This window comes from Tamandua tetradactyla, chromosome 3 (genome assembly GCF_023851605.1).
Source record: "Tamandua tetradactyla isolate mTamTet1 chromosome 3, mTamTet1.pri, whole genome shotgun sequence".
In the NCBI taxonomy this organism is placed as follows: Eukaryota; Metazoa; Chordata; class Mammalia; order Pilosa; family Myrmecophagidae; genus Tamandua; species Tamandua tetradactyla.
This window is the reverse complement of record NC_135329.1, coordinates 18,584,884-18,609,815: the sequence shown is the minus strand read 5'-3', so window position 1 is coordinate 18,609,815 and position 24,932 is coordinate 18,584,884. Positions and strand designations below refer to the sequence as shown.

Sequence of the window (24,932 nt, the reverse complement as noted above, 5' to 3'; positions counted from 1 at the left end):
AAGAACCTTTATTTCAGGCTAAATTTAGAAGCACATTGATTGATCTTGTGACAGTGACAAAATTCTATCAAAGAATTCTGAAATATTACAAGACGGCTTATTGAGAGTAGAGGAAATGTGAAACTATTTTATCACATATAGAAGCTTCTCTACTTATATAAACAGGCTGTCAATTTTCCCAAAATGCTATCATATAAGAATTTCATATTTTACCAGTTTACTGGCAGAACTGATGTTGATTGCACTCTGGAAAGTAGCAATGACAAGTTGCAAGTTTATTAAAAGAAGAGTTTCTGTACTAGGAAAATGCCTCTAAGTGTTTTCTGCTAGGTCCACTATTTGCAATTTTCTTTGGTTAAAATATTTATTAAAGTCTAATACTGGAGTATGTGAATATACTTCAATAAAATTGCATTTAAAGATCTTTTAACTGGGGGTGGGCAATGATGGCTCAGTGGCAGAACTCTCACCTGCCATGCTGGAGACTCAGGTTGAATTCCCAGTGCCACCCATGCAAAAAAAAAAAAAAACCTATTACTGGAAAATGTTCTAAAACTAACTGTGCTGATAGTTGCAGTGTACACTTCAAATGGGTGTACTGAATGGTATGTGACATGTACCTCAATAAAGCTGTTTTTAAAAAAACTATTAGACTATAGTACTCATAATACTAAAACTGAGCAGGGGTAAAAGATAAAAGGGGAAGGATTTAAAGTTTTAACAAATGAACTATTCCACATTACAGGAAAATTCAAAAATTCATCTTACAAAATAATTAAGAAGGCAAGATACTACCAAGAAAAAAAGTTTCTAAACAATTTAAACTTCAGCAATCTTTCCACTCAGTGAATACCAGTAGCTTTATTTTTCACTTTTTATTTTAAAATAATTTCAAACTCACAGGAGGAAAGTTGTAAAAATAAATCCCTACCCCTTCAAATATATACATCTACCGATTTTAGTATTTTGCCACCTTTCTCTCCTTCCTTCCTCCCTCCATCCACCTGTCCACTTTTTGTCTCCCAAATAGATGCACACACCATACTCCTTGAACACATTATACTTCCATGTACACGTCCTACAAACAACAGTATCCACTTACATAATCATTTTATGTGCAGTTATCAAGTTCAAGAACTTTAATATTGATAAAAATATTCTTTATAATTTTATATTCTTATATATAGTTACATTAAATTCTTATAATTCTTACTCTTATATTTTATATTCCAATTTTTCCTTACCTCCAAATAATGTCCTTTATGAGCCTTTTCTCCTTCATTTTTTAGATCTCATACAGTATCATGTATTGCATTTAATTGTCATAACTTTCTTTTTTAAAAAATTGTGAAAACATATATACAACATAAATCTTCCCATCCCAACACCTCCCAAGCATGGCATTCAGTGGGATAAATCACATTCTCAGTGTTGTAGAATCGTCACCACCATCCACTACTAGGACTTTTCCCTTCACCCCAAACAGAACCCTACAATAAGTTTCCATTAACTGTCGATCCCCTACCCCCAACTCTGGGTAACTTGTACTCTACTTTCTGTAAGTGTGCATATTCCCTGCAGAACATCCTAAACCTGTAACAGTGTCATTCGCTTTGACATCAATGGAACAACTTCAATAGCATACACAAACTATGTTCCTATACCCCTCGGTCCCTCCATTTCTCTGCAGTTCTGGTCACAAATTACATATTTATACTTTATGAGTCCCAAAACACTGATTTATCATTACATTTTGGGCATCTGCCTTTTAGATCCTATAGGAAGTAAAAGGTGGAATTTCAAACCAAAAGACACAACAGTATTGGTATTTATATTTACCCATGTTGTTATCTTTTTTTTCGCATGGGCAGGCACTGGAAATCGAACCCAGGTCTCTGGCATCACAGGCGAGAACTCTGCCACTGAGCCACCATGGCCCACCCCTCATGTTGTTATCTTAACAGAAATCTTTATTTCTTCATCTGACCAGTCAAGGTTCTTTCAAGACACAGCTCCCTTTAGCATCTTCTATCAGGCTGGTCTAGTGGTGATCAAGTCCCTAAGCTTTTGCAGGAATAGTCTTAGTGACTCCTCATTTTTTGAAAGACAGTTTTTTTGGACGTAGAATTCTTGCTCAAAAGTTTTCTGGCAGCACTTTAAATCAGTCTTCCCACTTCCTTCTTACCGCCACAGTTTCCATTGAGAAAATGACATCTCTTGCTGTGGCTCCCTTGTATGTAACACACTGATTCTCTTGTGTGACTTTCAGAATTCTCTATCTTTGGCATCAGTTAGCTTTTATATAACATGGCATGATTTGGTTTATCTTGTTTGGAGTTCACTGAGCATCATGAATGTGTATGTTCATATCTTTTTGTTAAATTTGGGAAGCTTTCAGCCATTATTTGCTTGGATATTCTCTTTCTACTTCTAGGATTCTAACAATGTGTATATTGGTGTACTTGATGCTACCCCACAAGTTGCTCAGGCTTTGTAAACTTTTCTTCATTCTTTCTTCCTTTTACTTGTCAGATTGGATGATTTCAATTTCTTATCTTCAACTTCACTAATTCTTTTGCAACTCCAATCTGCTACTGAGCAGGTTGAATTTCTGTTGTTGTGGTCTTCAGCTCCATTGGGTTCCTCTTCACAATTCCCATCTCTCTGTTGATAGTCTCCTTATGTTCATCTATCATTCTCCTAATTTATTTCTTTGTCAATGTTTTCCTTTAGTTCTCTCGGCTTTTTTTTTTTTTCTGAAGTATTTGTATGGACTATCTCAGGTTTGATCCTCCCCAGTGATGGTTAATGCTTCAATCTTCTGCTTTGCCTGTGGTATCACTTCCTGTTTTGTTTTGTTTTTTGGTAATGTTTTGTAATCCTCTGTTGAAACCTCTATATTTTGATCTTTTAGCTTATTACTGCTGAATTTTAGACCTTGAGGGCTCTGTTTCTTAAACTTATATCCAGTTAGAAACAGAAGTTTCCTTGAATGCCAGGAGGTAAAAAAAATTTTTTTTAAAAGTAAGGATAAAATAAACACACCTTTCTCAATCTGCAGATTGATCTGTGATAGTGTTCTCCTTCAGAGTTTACCCGTACTAAGAGTTTATATAGTAGCTCCAGGACGAAGTGTAAGTACCTCCCTGGTCCTTTCTTCTCAGGTTTCTTGTGTTAGGCATGCATATTTGGCCCTAGGAATTGCCCCATTTAAATGGACAGGAATGTCTCCTCTTCTCTAGGGAAGTTTCCTCACAGTACTAGGCACTACACTCCAGGTCCTACAGCCAGCAATACCTTGCCCCAGGCAGCCACTTGACTGCTCACCCACAGCCTTGTGTAGGAGAGCTCCGTAAGCCACCTTCTTAACACATGGCAAGTATTGGGATAGTGAATCCCTCAGGCCACACCATACAGATTGAAACATACATACATGCTCCCCGCATGTGCATGAGGGTTATTCTGCTGTATTTGGAACTGGGGACAGGGGATGAGTTAAAGTACAGACCAATTCTGTATAGAGCCAGTAAGAGAGGCGCCAGTTAGGACGCCAAGAGAGCTACTGCTTTCAAGTAGCCCCTTTCATGATTTGGAACGCGCCTTGTTACTGCAGCCCTTTAACTGTTATCAGTTGCTTTGAGAAAGATGTGTGTGCCAGTGCTTATTGGTTGTTACTGCTAGCAGCATCTTAATTTTTCAGGGTCCTAGTAAATGCTACAATTTAGGAAAAAGTTAAAAAAAGAAATCAAACTGACTTCTAAGAAGACAATACCAAGAGTTTTATCTAATAGTCTAGGATTTAAAAGGCATTAAATGCAAGGGTTTATATTACAGCATGAGTCTTCATAATGAGAATTTAATAAAAAAGTGACTAATTAATTAGAATATAGGATTTGCATTACTTATACTGGTTATAAAAGCAAAGGGCAGAGTAGGCAATTAAAAATCGCTGGGCTTCCAGTGAATGTGTATTTTGGATAGACTGTATGGTATGTGAAGACACCACAATAAAAATATTTTTAAAAAATTGCTGGGCTTTCAATTCCATGCTTTGACTAGCTTGTTTTTCATAATGCTGGGTGATAAAGTGTTAATGACATGGTGAGGCAGGCAACTAGGCAAATGAATCTTAAGGACAGTATGTTGAAAGAATGGCAAAACAGAAAGATAAATATTATCATGCCTCATTCACATTTACTAACTATATAAACACAGAGAACTGCAGCGAAGAGCATGGATTATCAGGTTGGGGACTATTGTAAAGGGTCCTAGAGTATAAGCTCTTACAGCAGTCACATATATTCAGGAGTCGTTATTTCTAAATTCTGAGGTACTAGCTATTTTGTATTACCAAGTCGTTCCCCTGAAACTTTGGGTACTTATGTGACATCAAGGCTTTGAGTTAGAGTACTCAAGCTACGAAAGTCATCATAAACCATATAACAACTGTTAAAAATAAAGTTGAAAATAAATAAATTAAAAAAATAAGTAAACAAATAAAGTTGAAAAAGTGATCAGACTTTGACTGGAGATATGAATGAAGCTGATCTGGATAGGACTAAGGTAAATGAGAATGGAGAGTGAAGGATGATATGGTCCATATTTTAAAACTTCAACTTCTGTCTAAGACCAAAGGGAGAGATGTTTATTTGGTGCAAAATTTATATTTTGGGTAGCTCATTATATAATTTAACTTGTATGGTTAGTTTATTTGAACAGTGTAACTACATGGAATCTTGAATAGGGAGTGAGATTTGTTGGTATGGACAGGTTAGTGTGATGCCCCAATATATCCCAGAATAATTTGAGCAGAGAATAAGAAAGTATTTGCAAAGTCCACTAGAGGAATGGGGAGAAAGGAGGAAACATTCAACTCCCCCATTTGGGGAATTCCTGATATTCTTGTAAGCAGTGGGGACAACCTAGTCATAAGCTGAACCCTCAATCTTGGGGTTCACCCCAATGAAGCTTATTCCTGCAAAGGAGAAGTTAAGCCTACTTGCAATAATGCCTGAGAGTCACCCGCAGAGCACCTCTTTTGCCACCCAGATGTGGCCTCTACGCCAGCTCACCAGGTGAACTTACTGCCCTCCCCAGTATGCAGGACATGACTCCCAGGTATAAATCTCCCTGGCAACATGGGACAGGACTCCTGCGGATGAACCAGAACCTGGAATCATGGGAATGAGAAAGCCTTCGTGACCAAAAGGGGGAAGAGAGAAATGAGACAAAATAAAGCTTCAGTGGCTGAGCGGTTTCAAACAGAGTCGAGAGGTTATCCTGGAGGTTATTCTTATATATTATATAGATATCCCTTTGTAGTTTATGGTTTATTGGAGTGGCTGGAGGGAAGTATTTGAAACTGTTGAGCTGTGCTCCAGTAGTCTTGATTCTTTTAACTTTTTTTATCGTATAACATAACATACAAACGAAGCAAAGAAAGAAAAAAGCAACAGTTTTCAAAGCACTCTTCAACAAGTAATTACAGGACAGATTCCAGAGTTGGCCATGGGCTACCATACATTTCAGATTTTTCCTTCTAGCTGCTCCAGAATATAAGAGGCTAGAAGGAATAAATATTTTTTTATCATCACAATTAACTTTTTTCCTTCTGTTTTTTTGAAAAAACTAACATATATACATAAAAAGCAATAAATTCAAAGCACAGCACAGTAACTAGTCGTAGAACAGATTTCAGACTTTGGTATGGGTTACAATTCCACAATTTTAGGTTTTCTTCTTCTAGCTCCTAGAAATAACTGGCAACTAAAATAAATATCAATTTAATGATAATCAATTTAATGATTCAGCAATCATATTCGTTTGTTAAACCCTACCTTCTCTGTATAACTCCACCATCACCTTTGATCTTTCTATCCCACTCTTTAGGGTATATTTAGGCTATGGTCATTCTAACTTTTTCATGTTAGAAGGGACTGTCAATTATATGCAGTAGGGAAATGGAACTATCTTATGTTCTGGAGAGGCTGGACCCTCTAGGATTCAGGACTTATCTGGTCCAGGGACCCATTTTGAGGTTGTAGGTTTCTGGAAAGTTACTCTAGTGCATGGAACCTTTATAGAATCTTATATATTGGCCTAGGTGCTCTTTAGGATTGGCTGGAATGGTTCTGGTTGGGGTATGGCAAGTTTTGATAGATAGCAACGTCTAACTGAGGCTTGTGTAAGAGTGACTTCCAGAGTAGCCTCTTAACTCTAAGTCAACTCTCTCAGCCACTGGTGCTTTATTGTTTATACTTCTTTTCCCCTTTTTGGTAAGGATGGAATTGTTGATCCCACGGTGCCAGGGCCAGACTCATTCCTGGGAGTCATCTCCCATGCCACCAGGGAGACTTTCACCCCTGGATGTCATATCCCAGGTAGGGGGTAGTAGCCTTGATTCTTGAAGACACTTGTGTAACTATATAATACTGTAAAACTACATTTTACAATGTGACTGTGTGATTGTGAAAACCTTGTGTCTGATGCTCCTTTTATCCAGGGTATGGACAAATGAATAAAAAAGTAAAGATAAAAAACAAATAATGGGGGGGATAAAGGGTAAAAAGTTGTATAGATTGCAATGAGAGGGAAGGGTAAGGAATATGTGATGTATGAGTTTTTTCTTTTTATTTCTTTTTCCGGAGTGATACAAATGTTTTGAAAATGATCACGGTAATGAATATACAACTATGTGATGATACTAGGAGCCACTATGGATGGACTATAAGTATGTAAAGATTTCGCAATAAAAAATACTAAAAAAAAAAAAAAGTTAATGTCAGTTATCTGTAGTGTCCAAAAAAACACAAGCTATTTCTCTTAAGTCAAAATTAGACATAATAAAATGCTGAGAATGCTTGTGAAGTCTAGATCTTGAAGCTATGGATTTTATATAAAAGCATCTTTTTCCTTCTGTCTCCCATCCCCCATCATATTCGAAGCACCATCTCTTCTAACCTACGCTGATATAATGGCCTACCGGACTCCAGCACTGTGAACCTATTCCAGCCCATCTCCACACTGCTATCAGAGTAAACCTTCTAAAACAGAAATCTAATCATGTTATTTCGCTCAAATAAAATTTGTCAATAGCTCTCCACAGCTATTATGCGTTATAAAATGACTTTTGGGGGAAAATTCAACTTCTCCCAGTTGAATTCTTGATATTCTCACAAGCAGTGCAGACAACCAAACCTATAGGCTGAGTCCCTAATCTTGGAGTTTGTTCACATGAAACTTAACCCTACAAAGCATAGGTCAAGCCTACTTAAAATTAGGCCTAAGAGTCACCCCCCAAGAGAACCTCTTTTGTGGCTCAGATGTGGTCTCTCTCTCCAGCCAACACAACAAGCAAACTCACCACCCTCTCCCTGTCTACGTGGGACATGACTCCCAGGGGTGTGGACCTTCCTGGCAACATGGGACAGAAATCCTCGAATGAGCTGAGACTCAGCATCAAGGGATTGAGAAAACCTTCTCGACCAAAAGGGGGAAGAGTGAAATGAGACTGTCAATGGCTGAGAGATTCCAGAGTCGAGAGGTTATCCTGGAGGTTATTCCAATGCATTAAATAGATACCACCTTGTTAGTCAAGATGTAGTGGAGAGGTTGGAGGGAACTGCCTGAAAATGTAGAGCTGTGTTCCAGTAGCCATGTTTCTTGAAGATGATTGTATAATGATACAGCATTCACAATGTGACTGTGTGATTGTGAAAACCTTGTGTCTGATGCTCTCTTTATCTATCTTATCAACAGACGAATAAAACATATGGAATAAAAATAAATAATAGGGGGAACAAATGTGTTAAAATAAATATAGATTGAAATACCAGTGATAATGAAAGGGAGGCATAAGGGGTATGGTATGTGTGAATGTTTTTCTGTTTTCTTTTTATTTCTTTTCCTGAATGATACAAATGTTCCAAGAAATGATCATGATGATGAATATGCAACTATGTGATGATATTGTGAATTACTGATTGTATAGGTAGAACAGAATGATCAAAAGTTAAGAATGTCTGCGTTCGGTGTTACATTTTTTAAAAAAATTAAAAAATCAATTAACAAAAAAATAACTTTCAAATCCCTTATCAATATTCCTGAGGTCCTTTATAATCTTGCCTACAAGCCTAGTTTTATTTCAATGACTCCCCAAATATACTAAATACTCTAATCATATGGAATGATAAATTTCCCCAAATATACCATACTCTCACACATCTGTCCATAATATTTTTTCTGCCTGAATTTCTTCCTATGAGAATTCTTTCTTAAATTTAAATCTCAGGCGTAAAGATAGGGTAGTTTGTGTGTATGTCATTGTGTTTGAAAAGGATAAAATGGTGGCAACCCCTGTATCGGGGGCAGGTAGCCAGTGGCACAGAAAGCTGAGACAGCTCTTGGTGGTACTCCAGCGTGCCTATTCTACTTCACCACCACTATCACTCCACCACAATAACAGAAGCAACAGCAGTTTCCTTTCTTAGAGTACTCACTACATGTTGGGTGTTGTTCAAGCTCTTTATACAAGTATCCCCTTTATTTCTTTGCTATTTGTTCTGTCCCCCTGCTTCATAACTTTTGTCCCCATTGTCTTCTGCCACCCACACTCGTAATAATCCTCACTAAACTCCATACCCTTCTTCATGCTAACTTAGGGGCTTAATTTCTAGACTAAATCCAGTGAAACACTCTACCAGTATACTTCTCACATTGCTCTGTAAAATAATTGGGTTAAGTTAGCTGATTTCCCCTCTAGGCTTCTAATTTCTGGTTTATCTTTGTATCACCAGCATTAATAAAATATTTTGATGAAACAAATGAATAAAAGATCAAATATCATAATGTCATTTTATAAAATAGACAACATTTTCAATTTTTAATTCAAAATTTTTTTCTGCCTCTAGCAGTATTACAGGCTCATGTTGAAACTTGAAATAATAATACCAGCTAACATTTATCTGCTTATTGTGGGTCAGGAACCATTTTAGGCACTAAATACAAAATCATCTTATTTAATCCTAAAACCTTATAAAACAGGTATTATTAACTGCAATGTAAAGTACCAAAATCACAAAAAACAAAAAGTCCCCATAATCCCATCACCCAATTTTATGTACTGGCACAGCAACATATTTCCTTCCTATCTGTTTCTTACCAAACTTGATAGTTTTTGGGCTGTTCCTCAATTATTGCAGTGATGTAGTTCATTTCCTCATGTAGATCCTTTTGAAGTGACTTTAAGAGAACTCTCCGAAAATGCCTATAGCAAACATCAAGCATCCAAAGTCTAATTACTACAAATAAATTGCCTAGCAACAGTATCAAACAAAGCTACAACAATATAGTTAAATTTCTTTTTGGTTGTCTACATAACCAATCATTTGGCAATTTAACTTTTAGTGACTGGAAATGCAGGTGACCGGAAGAATCAAGCATTTCTGAAGTAAAAATAGTGAGAGGTAACAAATGTGAGAGATGAAAAGTACATTTTTAATAAAAGGAAATCCACAAAATAATTATTCTATGGTAACACTTTGGTTATAAGAGTGTCCTATAGTAAGAGAATCAAAGGTATCTCTTTCCCCATGTGGTATTTAGCTTGTTCTTGTAAAATTATTCATATAATAAATTAATCCCATTACAAACGTTATCAAACATTTTACTCTTAAACCACCACAAAAATACTACTTATAAATGAAATAACGTTTCTCTTCATAAGGGGAGTCAAATCATTAAAATTTTTTCCCCTAAAGATATGGTTTAGTCTGATCTATTTTCATTTTAAAACTTCAAAAATCTCCAATTCAATAAATAAGCTCACTAGCTATTTTTTAAATTATCTTTAAAAAAAAAACGCTAAATAGATGTGATCCCTCTCTCTAAACCAACTTGGCAGGTCAACTCACTGCCCTCCCCTCTACATAGGACATGACTCCCAGGGGTGTAAATCTCTCTGACAACATGGGACCTGACTCCTGGGGATAAGGTGGGATTGAGAAAGCTTTCCTTGTCCAAAAGGGGGAAGAGAAAAATGAGACAAAGTTTCAGCAGCTGAGAGGTTTCAAATAGAGTGGAGAGGTATTTCTGGAGGCTATTCTTATGCATTATACAAATACACTTTTTTTTTTTATTTTTAGTGTATATCGAATAGCTAGAAGGAAATACCCGAAACTGTTGAATAGTATTTCAGTGGCCTTGATTCTTGAAGATAATTGTATAATGATATAGCTTTTACAATGTGACCCTGTGATTGTGAAAACCTTTACAATGCTCCCTTTATCCAGGGTATGGTCAGATGAGTAAAAAATACAAGGAAAAAATAAATAAATGATAGGAGGCAGAGGGATAAAAAAAAAAATTGGGTAGATTGCAGTACCAGTAGTGGTCAATGACGGGGGTAATGGGTATGGTATACAAGGAGTTTTTATTTTTTTCTCAAATGATGCAAATGTTTTTAAAATGATCATGGTGATGAATACACAACTATGTGATGACATTGTGAGCGGCTGATTGCATACTTTGGATGGACTGTAGGGGTGTGAAGATATTTCAATAAAAATATTTTCAAAAGAAAAAAGCTAAATAGGAAAAAAACAGTATTTCTCCTATATTTTTATTAAAGAAAATTATGCTTCAAAACTCATGTCAATACAAGCAGCTTGGTTTATATAGGTAAAAACTCCAAGCATATAGTGTTTTAAAAAAAACAGCAAATAAACTTCACAAATTTTAAATGCATTCTAACTTGATTCATGCTATGTTGGTGCCATGTCTAACTGATTTATCAGGAATTTCTTAAACGTTAAAAAAGTGCATATAAAAGACACAAAATGATGGAAAATCATATTACCAAATGGATGGCATGGAATATCATAATCAACTGCAGTATTATAACATTAACTGGAGAATTTCGGTTAAACATGGTAGACTGAATAAATCATTTATCTTCACTCTCTAATAAACCCCATTAAAATGATAATAAAGTAATAAAAACGGTGTAAGTCCATAAGGACAAAGGTAAATGGGGGGGGAGGGAGACCACAGAACTCAAGAGGTCAACAAACTTAAGGGAAACAATAAGCAGATAGACAAGTTTTAACTGAGTTGGCAAAACAGAAAAGTACTTAAAACTTAACTGCCATCACAGAAGGAACTAAGGATAGTTCAGAAATCATAGGCATCTGGTATCTCCAAAGCTGGGAGTCAAGGGTGGGGCTGAAAACAGTATATAGTGTATAGACAGAATCCTTCACTGCTAAATTCTACCCCTCACCCTTAGCAGAGAGGTGACAGTACCTCTTGACCTGGGCAGGAGAAAAGTGGCTTTATTTGCTGGAAAATTCTGAAGCAGAAAGGGACAGAAGTAGAGTGGAAGGCAGGGTAAGGGAAAGAACTAGAAACAAGGAAATTAGAAAGTTAAAATACTAAACAGTGAGATACACGCCCACCCCCAACCATTTTCCCCTATCTGACCCCCTGAAGTATCCCCCTATATGACCCCCTTAGTATCACAACTTAGATGATTCCTCTTTGGAGAAACAAATTTGCCATGAGAAAAGACCTAAACAAGACTAACAGATGAAGATTTCACAATAAACTCAGTAACTTTACAGTGAAGCCCAATAATTGACAAGCTCAGCCCCCAAAGAGCTTCCAAAGAGGTTTTCCTACCTTAATTACAAATATGAAAGGAGAGCCAAGAATTACCAATCATTTGAGAAAAACAGATACATGAAACCGAACATTTACAAGAGGCCCGATATCTACAAAAGACGTAAACAAACACAGATAACAAGATATTGCACACATGAAATATGAAACAAGATACTACTAAAAAAAAGAACAAGCAAGTGCTCATGGAAATTAAATTGGCTGCAGAAATTTTAAAAAGCATTAGAAGATTAAAGCTGAGGAAACAGCACAAAAATAAATCAAAAGACAAAGAAATGAAAATAAGAAAAGAGAATCCAGGAGGTATAAAATATAACTAAAAGGCATTCTAGAAAGAGAGAAAAGAGGAAAGGGAAGAAACTATCAAAATAAATTTTACAAATTTCCCTGAACTTAAAAACAGTTTAAACAAAACAAGGAGAATTTTCTCAACTGAGAACAATAGAGACTTAAAAAAATGGAAAAAGTTTTTAAAATTCAGAAGTAAAATTATTTTAGAATTCTATTTCTCAAGTCTGGGTGCCCTAAAGACACTTTCAAATGTACAAAATCTCAAAATTTATCTTGCACCCCATATCTTTTTTTAAGTTTTCTTCTATTCTGGGATGTGTTCTATCAAAATAAGAGGGTAAATCAAGAAAGAGAAAGACATGGGATCTAGAAAACAAAGATCCAAAGCAGGATCCCCAGGATAACGGTGAAGACAGATTCTTGAAGACCAAATTTCAGCAACCCAAAATGATGGAGGGGGAGAAAAGGAACAGGAAGATTATGTGTTGTGTTCCCAGTAAAGAGAGGCATTTTATATCTATGTCACAGAGTCTAGAGGATAAATTAGCTTTAGGTACAAAGAATCCTAAACCAAACAAATGGGCAATCTGTGGAAGGGAAATTATACAACAGAATGTAGTTCAGCATGACCCATAAAATGACTAATGATTTAACTGAAAACTGTGATAGACGTAAGATCTTGGATAGTGAAATCATATCTTCCATAGAAGGAACAGAGAATGTCTAAAATAAAACAACCAAAAAACCAATGAAGCACATTATTTAGAAATACAGAGGTTAATTAAAAGAAAAAAAGAGCAGGACTCTTAGCTAGCAGCTAAGAGTGGGACCCTGGTGATGGGAAGGAAGGGGCTGAGATCATCATTTTCATCCAGCCACTGATTTTTAAATTATTACTTCGATAAAAATTAAAACTTAAGGTTCTATTAAGAGAAATAAAAATCACCCAAACTAAAACTTGAAACAATTAAAAAGAACATATTAATGATGCATATTACTTACCACACTGTATAATTGGCTGCATTTAACTCAATGGCATCTCGGGTTAACTTAAAAGCTCGTTCACTTCTTTCATCACGCTGCAGAACAGCACGGAAATAATCATAAACATCTCTAACTGGAAACAGAGCACAAAATTGTATTAGGACTATCATTCACATTTAACACTGATATTACAATATAAAATATTGTTATGCCCTATGAGGAAAAGATATTTTATTGCATGCACATCATTTATAACAAGCAAAATAAGGAGTCAAATGATTATATGAACATCTATGCCACCCTAATAATGCTATTGTATTATAGCCACAAAGGTTAGACTACATTCATATAACCACACTTACTGCTTGCATGTTTATATTAATGCCAGACTCAAGATTACCTGAAGACCTTATATGTTAAAGTAAAATTATGAGTGCATATATTCAAATATAAATAGTGAGGTTTTTGCATTTTATTTTTATTGCTTTTTTTTACAATAAAAACCAATACTATTTGAATTTACAATAAAAAAAAAATACTATTTGAATTTCCTACCTGTGCAGAGGTAGTACAAAGGTAGTACAAAAAGGTTCCCCATGAAAACCTAAATTTCCTCCCATTAAACTGTCAATTCTCCTCCCCAGAAGCAACCACTGTTTCCTGATTCTGGTGTATCCTTCCAAATATATTCTCTCTATATAAAAGTATATAGCCAAATTCCATTCTCCCATTTTTTATATAAATGAGATCAGATCACACTCAATGATCTGACCCTTCCTTTTTCACAGGCACATTATTAAAGGTAGTATAAACTGTTACAAACCTCTATAAAAAACCATTTGATAATACATGCTAAATTAAAATCTACATAGCACTGACGTATCAAATCCCAGTTTCAGTAAGTTTTCTTAAAAATACATTCTCATATGTGCCCAAATTATCCAAGGATGTTTACTGTAGCATTTGGTTACAGAAAAAATTAAGAAGAGAAATAGTACACAACTGAAATTTGTTAGTAAAGAATGTGTTAAATATATTACGGGACATCCATACAAAGAAACACTATGCAGTTATTAAGAATGAAACTGATCTATTATTTTACTGATCCAAAATAACTGCTAACTAAAAAAAGTAAGTTGTAGAGCAATATGCTATCTGTTGAGTTAAAAATATACGCTTATTTATGAATATACCAGTCTAGGGAACAAAGGCAAGAAGAAGACATTCTTTCAACCACATTTCCGGTTACAAAGTTTACCTCATTTCTGAAACAGCCATATACTATTTTACTGTCTGAGTACTCTAATTTTATTGAACCCATTTATATTCATATACATACAAAATTCATTTATAATATTCATTTATACGAATATAAATGATCTGTTTTCATTCTTTTGCTGTCCTGTGCACATGCAAATGTATCCGTAGGATAAATCCCTACAAGTGGAATTACTGAATCAAAGTTAAATGCGCTGTTGACTGAGATTGCTAAATTACTCTCTGAAGAAGTCTCATCAAAGTACATTACTGATCAATGTTCTACCTCTGCCAATCTCTTAACTGAAAAATCTATGTATCTATGTATCAGAAAAATCAACTGTATCTAACAGCAGATTTTAATTCATTGGTTTAATTTGCATTTCTTTCACTTAAATTTAAGCAACTTCTCATGTCCATATAAGCCATTTTAATTTCCCACAGATAACTGGTATTTTAAAAATATGTATTAAGAAACTTAGACTTGGGCAAACATTAACATGTTTTCTTCTCATTTTTCATAAGAGGAAATGATGCTTAGAGAGATTAACAAAGGTCCAGTGTTCTTCAGCGTCAGAATTTAAACCCAGATCAAGTCTGATGTTGCTAATAACAACTTAAGTGTATATACAGCTGTTGAAATGTCCTTAAAACATAGCATAAATCGATGTAGAGAACAAATGATGTCCCAAGATAGACTATCAAAAAACAGCTGCCATTCTTTAAATACCTCCTTTCTCCATAGTTAAAAAAATTAATGTAAACAAGCTATGTTATTTTGCTTATAGCACATCATTTTCCAGTTCCTGACACTTTACAACTTTTAACAGGTCAATATGCACGAAAACAACATCAATATACCTTAGTCTGCTCAACCATTCTGCTACTACAGATCACTGGACAATTTTCAATTTTGTTTTATAAAAATCACTGCTTTATGCTTCCACTAACCTTACATTAAAAAAATTTTAATTATACATATAACATATATAATACACATATGTATTTCTATGTGTGTATGTATTTCTGTGTGTATATCACTTCCTTAGACAGTAACTCCAAAAGTGAAATTATCAGATCAGAACATGAACAATTATACCTCTTAACATTCTCTGAGCTATATGGGTCACCTGGTTCTAAACATAATCTTGAAAAATCTGAATTAAATTTACACTAAAGGGAAATTTAGAAAATGAGTGGCTAACAACAAGGGAATAATATGCACTCATTAAGAACCAAACTTCCAAATAATTTAAAATCTATACCAAAATGCTTATTATCATGTTAACTCAATATACAATGTATAGATAAATTACTTTATATATCCACACACATATAAATATATAAAACACCACCACATGCATTCATATAGAGTATGATACCAACTCTGTTGAAACATATTCGCAGAGCAGTGGAAGGCTATACATCAAATTTTAACAGCAGTTATTTCTGGACGATGAGACTTTTCTTCTTTCAAATTTAACACATCTTCAAAATTTTCTACAACGAACATGTATAACTTTAAAAAATGTTTTTAATTAAAAAAAAGAAACACATGTTCTGTGTAAACACTGTAAACAAAAGTACATGAAATTTCCTCTACCCCAATGCCACTCCTCAAGTGTAATCACTGTTACTAGTTTGCTAAGTATCTTTTCACATATTTTTCTAAACATTTATTTGCGGTTTTGTGCTTGTGTTTTCTTTTAATTTTTTTAAATTAATTTTTAAATTAAAAAAATATTTAATAAACCATTCCTAACTTATGATCATCCCAGTCTACATATATAATCAGTAATTCACAATATCATCACAGTTAAAATTAGTTGAATATTCATCATCATGATCATTTCTTAGAACATTTGCATCAATTCAAAAAAAGAAATAAAAAGACAACAGAAAAAAATCATACATACCATACCCATTATGCCTCCCTTTCATTGATCACTAGCATTTCAATCTAAATTTATTTTTAACATTTGTTCTATTATTTATTTTTATTCCATACGTTTTACTCATCTGTTGATAAGGTAGATAAAAAGAGCACCAGACACAAGGTTTTCACAATCACAGTCACACTGTGAAACCTGTATCATTATACAATCATCTTCAAGAAACAAGGCTACTGGAACACAGCTCTACATTTTCAAGCAGTTCACAGCCTCTCCCTTACATCTTGACTAACAAGGTGGTATCTATTTAATGCATTAGAATAACCTCCAGGATAACCTCTAGACTCTGTTTGGAATCTCTCAGCCATTGACACTTTATTTTGTCTCATTTTGCTCTTCCCCCTTTTGGCCGAGAAGGTTTTCTCAATCCCTTGATGCTGCTGGTTTTTAACGAAATTAGTACATTATTCATACTGCTCCTCATTTTGCTATTCCCCTCTCATTGATATATCCCTCCATGCCTGTGTATATGCATCTGTATCAGTACTTTTTAAACTATTCCATAGATATGCATAATTTACTTACTGATGAATACTTTAGGTTGTTTCTGTTTCACTATGGCAAATAATGTTTCAGCAAAAACTGTTACATATATGTATATATTTTTACAAGTCAATGCTACTTTTCTACAGAACTGAATTCTGTAAGTGTTAACAGAACACTCAGAACTATATATTCTAAATTGACAAGAATCATACAATAATTAGGAATTATATAAAGACAATTTTATATCCATTAAATAAAAGAAACTTTTTAATCAAAACAATTTTAGGTTTACAGAAAAATCTTGCAGAAAGTACAAAATTCCTTTATACCTACCTACCCCAACCCCAGTTTTTTTATTAACTTTTTGTATTAGTTTGCTACCTTTGTTAAAATTGATGAAACAGTATTACTATAATTATAGTAATAATCCAGTTTAGAGCAGGGTTCACTTTTTGTGTTGCACAGTTCTATTCTGGTAACATCATCCATTAGATTTTTTTTATAGTTTTCTTTTGATATTACTCTTTTAATTAAAGAGTACTAACTTAACATATTATTATACTCCAAGTTCTAAAAATGTATGTGTTTTTCATTCAACATTGTTTCTGAGATTTGTTCATGTTATTACAAAGATGCAGATCTTCTTAATGCTTATAAAGTATTCAATTGTATGAGAATAATACATTTTATCTATACATTCTCCTTAAGATTAAGATATGTAGGTGGGTTTCAATATTTTGTTTTTTTAAAAAATGCTGCAAATCATGGCAGCTAATGCATAGGGGGCTTACAATGAGTCAGACAGCATTCTATTTTTTGTGTGTAATTCACTCACTCTGTAAAGTAATTACTATTATTATTCTCATTTTCCATAGGAGGAAGCAGAGGCACACAGAGGTTAAAATAACTTACCCAAGATCACAGAGACAGTAAACGGTGTAGTTAGAATTTGAATAGGTGGTCTGGCTCCAAAGTCTGTGCTCTTAACCTCCCTTTGAACAAGTCTTCTCCTGCCATGTGCCAGAACGAACCCAAAGTATATAAATAGAAGCAGCATTGCTAGGTTTAAAATATGAGCATTTCCAGTTTTATATATCATACTACTCTTCAAAATGGCTAAAATATTAAAAGAACCATCCGAAATGTATTGATCTGTTCATATGTCTTGATTTAAGTGTTTTAATTTTTGCCAATCCGATGGATGACAAATGGCAATTTCATTTTAATTTGCATGTCTTTCATTTCTAATGATAATGATCTTTTTCCTGTTTATTAGCCAACAGAATTTCCTTTTCTCTGTTCTTTCCAGTTCATGCCCTTTGATCATTTTTTTTGATTAGGTGGTTTGCCTCCTTACCCTTTTGTAGGAATTCCTTATAAAATTCTGAATACCATTTTTTTTGTTTTACATGGTAAAACTCTTGTCTTTTAACTTATCTATGGTGTCTTCTGTTGCACAAGTTTTAAATTTTTATATAGTCAAATTTCTCTAGCTTTTCTTCATGGTTTCCAATCATGACATACATAAGAACTTAAAATATCAATTATTTTTACCCCATAAAAAAGTTATTGACTTATCCTCAACAGAAATATATGATAGCTTCCTCAACATCTTTGTTTTATGTACCTTATGAATCTGAAAACACTGTTTTATATTTCTTTCATCAATAGTGAGGAACATCTTTTCATAGCTATTTCTATTTCCTCAGTGAATTATTTCTTCACACATACTATCTCTTATAGAAGTATGGAAATTTTGCAACTTTATGCAGTCATATCTTCTGACATTTTCCTTTATCAATTATGAATTTTACACCACTCTAAATAATACCTTCTCTATCCCAAGAATGAAAGATTATGATTATCTCTATATTTACTTCTAATACATCTACAACATTTTTTAGAGCTTTAATTTCTCTGTAACTTACGTTTTTGTAAAATAAAGATATAACTTTGTTCTTTTCTGAACACATAGCCAACTGCTACAAAATCATCATCTGAGAGGTTCAGCTTTTGATGTAGGTATGAGATAACCTTTTTATCACATATAGATGACCTATCATTAGATACTCTTTAATCTAGTTATTTCTCGACAAGTTCCATAATGTTAATTATTTTAGTAGTTCACTTTCATATTTGATAGCAAACCACCCATACCATTATTCTTCCCTTCAAACAATTCTTGGTGTTAACTTTATAATAATAATAAAAAAAAATATGCTTTTTGTAAAAGAGGAATAATCTTGGATAACAAAGACTAAATGAGATATTAAGAGTGAAAGAGAGGCTAAGAGCATGAATAAATTAACAATTCACTAGAGTTGAAAAACTTTCTATTCTTGCAACAAATGTGCACTGGTTTTAAAAGCTGTGCAAACTGTTTAGAAAGGATAATTACTAACTATGCTTTAACACTTTTTAAAAAATGTATGACAAATGTTCATCTTCACAAGGTCACTTTCATGCACTAAATTTTGTACAGATCCTAAGAAAATGTGTATTCCTCAAAATAAACTGTATAAAAGATATATAGTTCAAAAAAACTTAAAGAAATACATAGATAACTACAAAATTAGCATTTCATTTTACTCACTCACTCCTAGTAGAACCATTAACATTTGTATGACCTTCAATTTACAGAATATTTTCACATTCATTATGAACAAGCTGTCAAAAAAGAATCCACTCATTTTAATACCAATGACTATATTCCAACTAAATTTTAACACTTCACTGCCAAAACATATTTGAAATGCTGATTATAGTCACGAAAGTTTAGGCTAAATCAATTACTTGTTTATGCTGTATTTTACATGCAGATTAAAAAGTAGGACACAGTAGCAATTATATATTATAATGTAACATTCATTAATTATACTTAGAATATGTCCATTCTTTGGACAAAATAAAATTTACGATGAAAATAAATGAAGAAACATACAGTTAGCTTACCTTAAGTCATTCAGAGCTTTATTAGACAAAAAACTGTCCTCTATCTTGTCACCAAAAATTGTGACTCTCAACTTTGCTATTAAATTTGACTTAGAAACCATTTTCCTAATAAAAATAAACTTACATTTTTCACTATAAATGATTTGGACCACTGGATTGGGGCCATCGTTCTGCGGTACTGGGTCTATATCAGCCCATTCTGCTCTGTCCCTGAAAATACATATACATTTTTTCAATGATTACATTCAAACACATAAGAAAGAGAACTATGGAGTTTAAAAATGGCAACAATTACAAGTACATTAATATTAAAACATCTTAATGTTATCACGGTTTGAGCCTTCATGACCAATTTTTTTGTTTGTTTGTTTGTTTTTTTTCACATGGGCAGGCACCGGGAACCAAACCCAGGTCCTCTGGCATGGCAGGAAAGCGTTCTTGCCTGCTGAGCCACCGTGGCCCCCATTCATGACCAATTTTTGCCACTGTGTTTTACATATTAAAGTAAAACGAAGATAAAATAATCTTCCCACTAAAAAAGTTGATAAGTTAACATTTTGAAAAATGTTTGCAGCAAGTACACAATGCTTTTAACTTCCAAATGAATCTAATTCATCGGTCTAAGAATCAGCTTTCCCTTAATTCAAAAGACTATCTGAAGTCACCGAGCATTTTAAAAAATTTGAAAACAATTTGCTAGGAACTGACACTTTAAAATCAAAGTAAACACTATTAGTTCATAGTATACCAGAAATGTAGCCCAGGTGGTAAGAGTTGCAGGTTCTGGAATCAGATAAACTGCCTGAATTGGAATATAGGCTCTACACTTACTAGCTGTGCGACCTTGAGAAAGTTACTTAACCCTCTCGGCCTCAGTCTCTTTATCTACAAAATGGGGATGATAATATTACCCATCAACTGCAGAAGACTGTTTCGAGCATTAAACAAGGTAAAGGTATTAAGTACTATATATGTGCATTCAGTAAGAAGACTTCTGGGAGCATGGAAAAAAGCGGGAAGTTTCTTAAATTCATGAATCATGGCACCCTGACAGCCTAAGAGAGTGCTGTCCGGTGTTTGTATTTCTACGTTCCTTATAAACCGGTGAGAAGCCACAGAAATATCGCAGGTTTTCAGCTTCTCCCCTTCCTCTCTGAAAGAGTGTTGAATCCCCGAGACGCTGCAAGCCCGAAAAGAGCGCCAGGGAAGCGGGCCCCCGACTCGGCAGAGTGCGTCTCCCCGCCCGCCGGGGAACAAAACCGCGAAAACTTCAGCCCAAACACACTGAGACCGGAGACATGGACTGAGGACTGCCCCCACTTGCTGGGGAAGGGCCCCCAGCGCGGAGGCTATGTCGCGGGGGCGTTACCTGTACAGGACATAGGTGGGCGAGTCCAGGCTCAGAAACCCGTCGTCCATAGGGGACGCCACCGCTTCTCCGGCCTCAACTGCCATCTCTTCTTCCAGCTGCTGCTGCTGCTGGGGCGGCGGTGGGTGCGGCTGGGGCGGTGGCTGCTCGGGCTGACCAGGCTCGCTGCCCTGCGCAGCCTCCCCGACCCCCTCGGTAGCCGCCATCTCGCCTTGGTCCGCAGCGGAGGTGGCGGCGAAGGACCCGCCCCTCTCCGGCCCCGCCCCTCGCTCGCTTCCCCCCACGCGGCAACTCACTTCCGGTTTTCTCACCCTCTTACCATAGAGATGCGAGCCAGAGTGGCCCGGGATGTGAGCTGGAGGGAAGGGTCCACAGGGAAGGTTTCCTAACGCCCCCCAAGGCGCCCCCCAGGTTTCCTTTACTTCATGCCATCGGTAGGCCTTTCCAAATGCTTGATACTTAGGGCTATTAATTTGCTCCAGATGGGGGAGATGGTTACCCTTTTTGATGGAGGCTTAGATGCAGTACAGTGAGGGTAAGCTGAAGATCCTTTGCCCTCTAACTCAACGAAACATACCTCCAGTGCTCTGCTTTAAGCTTTTAAGGACTTTATGTTCTTGCACACATTTTTTTCCTTTGAATGCTGAGGGTTTATACCGCAGAACTTAAGTAACCCAGGGTTTTTATTCTTTGAAATTAATTTTTTAATTATACAAGTTATAGATGTAGACGTTAAAGGAAAGGGAAATACATTCATATAACAAATATTTACTAACCACCTGTTGTGTGCCAGACTTGCCTGCAGCAGTGAATAAAACAGAGTCTCTGTGGTCAAGGAGTTTACATTCTAGTGAAGAAGATGATGATAACTAATAGCTGTGTCATGTCAGTAGTGGTAAGTGAAAACATAAATGAGGAAGTAAAATATTTGTGTTGGTAGGTGCCTTTGTAGGTAGGGTAGTCAAGAAGGCTTTGTTGGGGGTTACTGAGCAGAGACCTGAATAAGAGACATATGTGCTAGCTAGAGAGAACAAGAAATGAATGCTTAGCGTGTTCTTGCTTCGGCAAGGATGCCAATATGACTGAAACCCTGTGAATGACAGGGAGGAATTAGTAGGTGAAGTTAAAGAAGTAAGGAGTATGGGCAGGGTAAGAATTTAGAATTTGGTTTTAAGTGGAAATCAGTGGAAGGTTCTGAACAAAGGAGGCACATGTAAGTTACATTTTTGAAGGATTACTCTCCCTAATGCATGTAAAATAAATGGTTGAGGAGCAAGAATGAAAAGAGACCAGTTTGAGATGCACCGCAATAGTCCAGGCAAAAGGTTAAAGTGTTTACATTTGATTCATTCATCATGTGAATTGTGGATCATGAAATTAATTTCGTCCTCTTGTGGTGGGGAAGGGGATATGCCAGCCCTCCTCCAAAGAAAGATTTGCTGGCCAGAGTCAGAAAGTGCAGGCAACAGAAAGGTCCAGCATGGCCTGAGGGGCAGCTGACACTGGGTGAATAAATGAGGGACCTGACAAAAAAAACTCCCAACAGGCAAACTCACTGCAGAGCTCCACACCTGGTAAGCTGAGCCTTCAAAGGGCTCAGTTTGAATTCACAGGTATTTATCCCAAATTTTGCATCCACATTCCATCTGACTCCATGGCCAGCATTTTTTTTTTTAATAAAAAGAATGGAGTAGAACATATCAGAGTACATTTTGTATTTAGGAAAAAAAATTAATTTTGGTAATGTTTTTATTATTTATACATATTCAGACATAATAGGTCATGTTGTAAAATATATTTCTTACTTTATATTGTGGATCAGGTCAACAGTTTTGGAAAACATTGGAACATTAGTTGTGGAGGTAATAAGCAGTAGTTGGATTCTGGATATACTTTAAAGGGTGATCTGATAGGCTTTGCTGATTTTTTAACTGGATGAAGGATTTGAGACACTCCCCCTCCTTAAACAAAACAAGACAGCTAAGTATGACAACAAGGTGAAAGTTTGATTTGATCAAATTAGGAAAAAGTCCCTTTGACATTCAATCCTGTTTTAGTTTGGTAGTACATTGAATACTTTTCCTGTGGATTTACATCCACATATAGTTTTCTGGTTTTTTGTTTTGTTTTGTTTTTATTTTAACGGGTCCTTTTTTTTGACAAATTTTAGTTTTAAATGGAAAATTTATTATTCTGAACCACGATATAAGATTCCCTGTCCTTCCTGATCTTTTGCTATGCACTTCCCCAAACTCTATTTCAACAACCTATACCTACCTATACGTTCCAGAACATATTGCTTAAAGTTGTAAGGGTAGGAAGAGAAAAGCAATTACTGCTGCCACTGCAAGTACTCTAAACTCCGATCAGCCCTCTCACAAAACCTGTCTCAATGAAAATACAATCTATGTAAAAAGACTGATCCTCCTTTGGACCAGACTGCCACCTGAACGCACTAATTGTGTGAAGTTGAATTCTGGAACTGGCACTGTCTTTCAGATCCCTGCTATGTACTAAGAACTATGTCCCTGAGTGCTGTCTTCGAAAGATACAGGGTAAATATTTAACTATCCTGCTTTCTTATCAATCTTTGAGAATATTTATAACAGTATAAAACGTGTGGTGAAAATAAGGACAGAAAGATGGAAGCCAGAGAAAGGAAATGGTGGGATTAAGTAGAAGACTTTATAACAGAGAAGGAAGGACATGTGGCTCTAGATGAATATTCATAAGGATACATGAATGGCTGGCAGGACACACAAAATTATCAAATTTGAGATTTATAACAACCTGGTAGAGAAAGCAGAGCAGTTATTATCCCCATACCTTACAAATATGCTGGGTTTGAGGGCGCTTGTGATAGGATATGGAGTAGGGTAACACTTAGGACACTGACCCCAACATAACCCAAATGACCTCCCTATTTCAAAGGTTACCTTCCTCTAGTCCAGTATTTCTTAACAGTGGCTTCACCTTAGAATCATCCGGAGACTTTTAAAAAGTTCCAGTGACTAGACCTTACCCTCGAAAATTCTAATTTCATTGGTCTAGAGTGAGGCCTTGGCACTTTTTTTAAATGTACTAGAGTACACTTTAAAAGCTCCCAAGGCATGCTAATGTGCTGCCCAGGTTGAGAACCATTGCTCTAGTCAGTCCTTGGTGCAGCCTCTTTTGTCAATCAGGTTACCTGGAGCTTTTGTCATCAGGTTACCTGGGGCTATTCAGGTACCATGATTCCTAGGGAGAGAGACCCAGGCAGGGTTGATACTAAAAATATTTAGCAACTAATATGGTTGTTAAATATACCAATCAATCAACAAATAAGTAAAATATATATTGCCTTTGTTTTGGTTTGTTAAATGCTGCCAGAATGCAATATACCAGAAATGGAATGGCTTTTAAAAGGGAATTTATTAAGATACAAGTTTACAGTTCTAATGTCATAAAAATGCCCGAACTAAGACATCCAGAAAAAGTTACCTTGATTCAAGAAAAGCCAGTATCTGTCACATGGGAAGGCATGTGGTTAGTGTCTGCTGGTTCTTGTTCTCAGTTCTGTTGCTTCTAGCTTCTGATGCCAGTGGCTTCTCTAAGTGTCTGTGAGCCACTGAGCTCCTCCGGGACACAATTCTGGGTTCTGGTTTGCTTAACATCTCATGGAAAGGCATATGATGATGTCTGCCGGGCTCTGCATCTCCAAATGTCTGTGTCTAGGTGTCTTCTCTCTGTGTCAGCACTCCAAGCATCTCCACATGTCTCTCTCTGTCAACTCTGAAGCAATTGTGTTTTATCCAAAATATCTCCCCTTTTAAAGGACTCCGGTAAACTCATCAAGACCCACCTTGAATGGGCGGAGTCATATCTCCATCTAATTAGAAGTCCACACCAACAATCGGCTGTGCCATAACTCCATGTAAGCAAACTAATAAAAAAGTCACACCCACAATTGAGCAGGCCAGTCTCAA

General features: G+C 35.7%; 1 protein-coding gene and 1 long non-coding RNA gene across 3 annotated transcripts in view; one reads left to right on the top strand and one right to left on the bottom strand.

Moving 5' to 3' along the window:
• FNTA (farnesyltransferase, CAAX box, subunit alpha) overlaps positions 1–21,226 on the bottom strand; it is a 32,234-nt gene extending 11,008 nt beyond the window's left edge. Inside the window, exons 1-4 of one of the 2 annotated variants that reach the window (XM_077152643.1) lie at positions 20,968–21,226; positions 19,723–19,808; positions 12,970–13,084; positions 9,161–9,265 (exon numbers count right to left, since the gene is read on the bottom strand). In XM_077152643.1, the coding sequence (XP_077008758.1) occupies positions 9,161–9,265; positions 12,970–13,084; positions 19,723–19,808; positions 20,968–21,173 (512 nt within the window). In that variant the 5' untranslated portion in view covers positions 21,174–21,226. Of the gene's footprint in view, positions 1–9,160; positions 9,266–12,969; positions 13,085–17,558; positions 17,657–19,722; positions 19,809–20,967 lie in introns of those variants that run through there. The other variant, XM_077152642.1, reaches the window with a different exon arrangement.
• Positions 21,227–21,286: 60 nt separating this feature from the next.
• LOC143677085 (uncharacterized) overlaps positions 21,287–24,932 on the top strand; it is a 63,873-nt gene continuing 60,227 nt past the window's right edge. Inside the window, exons 1-2 of the long non-coding RNA XR_013172373.1 lie at positions 21,287–21,401; positions 23,467–23,522. This is a non-coding gene — a long non-coding RNA (uncharacterized LOC143677085). The remainder of the gene's footprint in view (positions 21,402–23,466; positions 23,523–24,932) is intronic.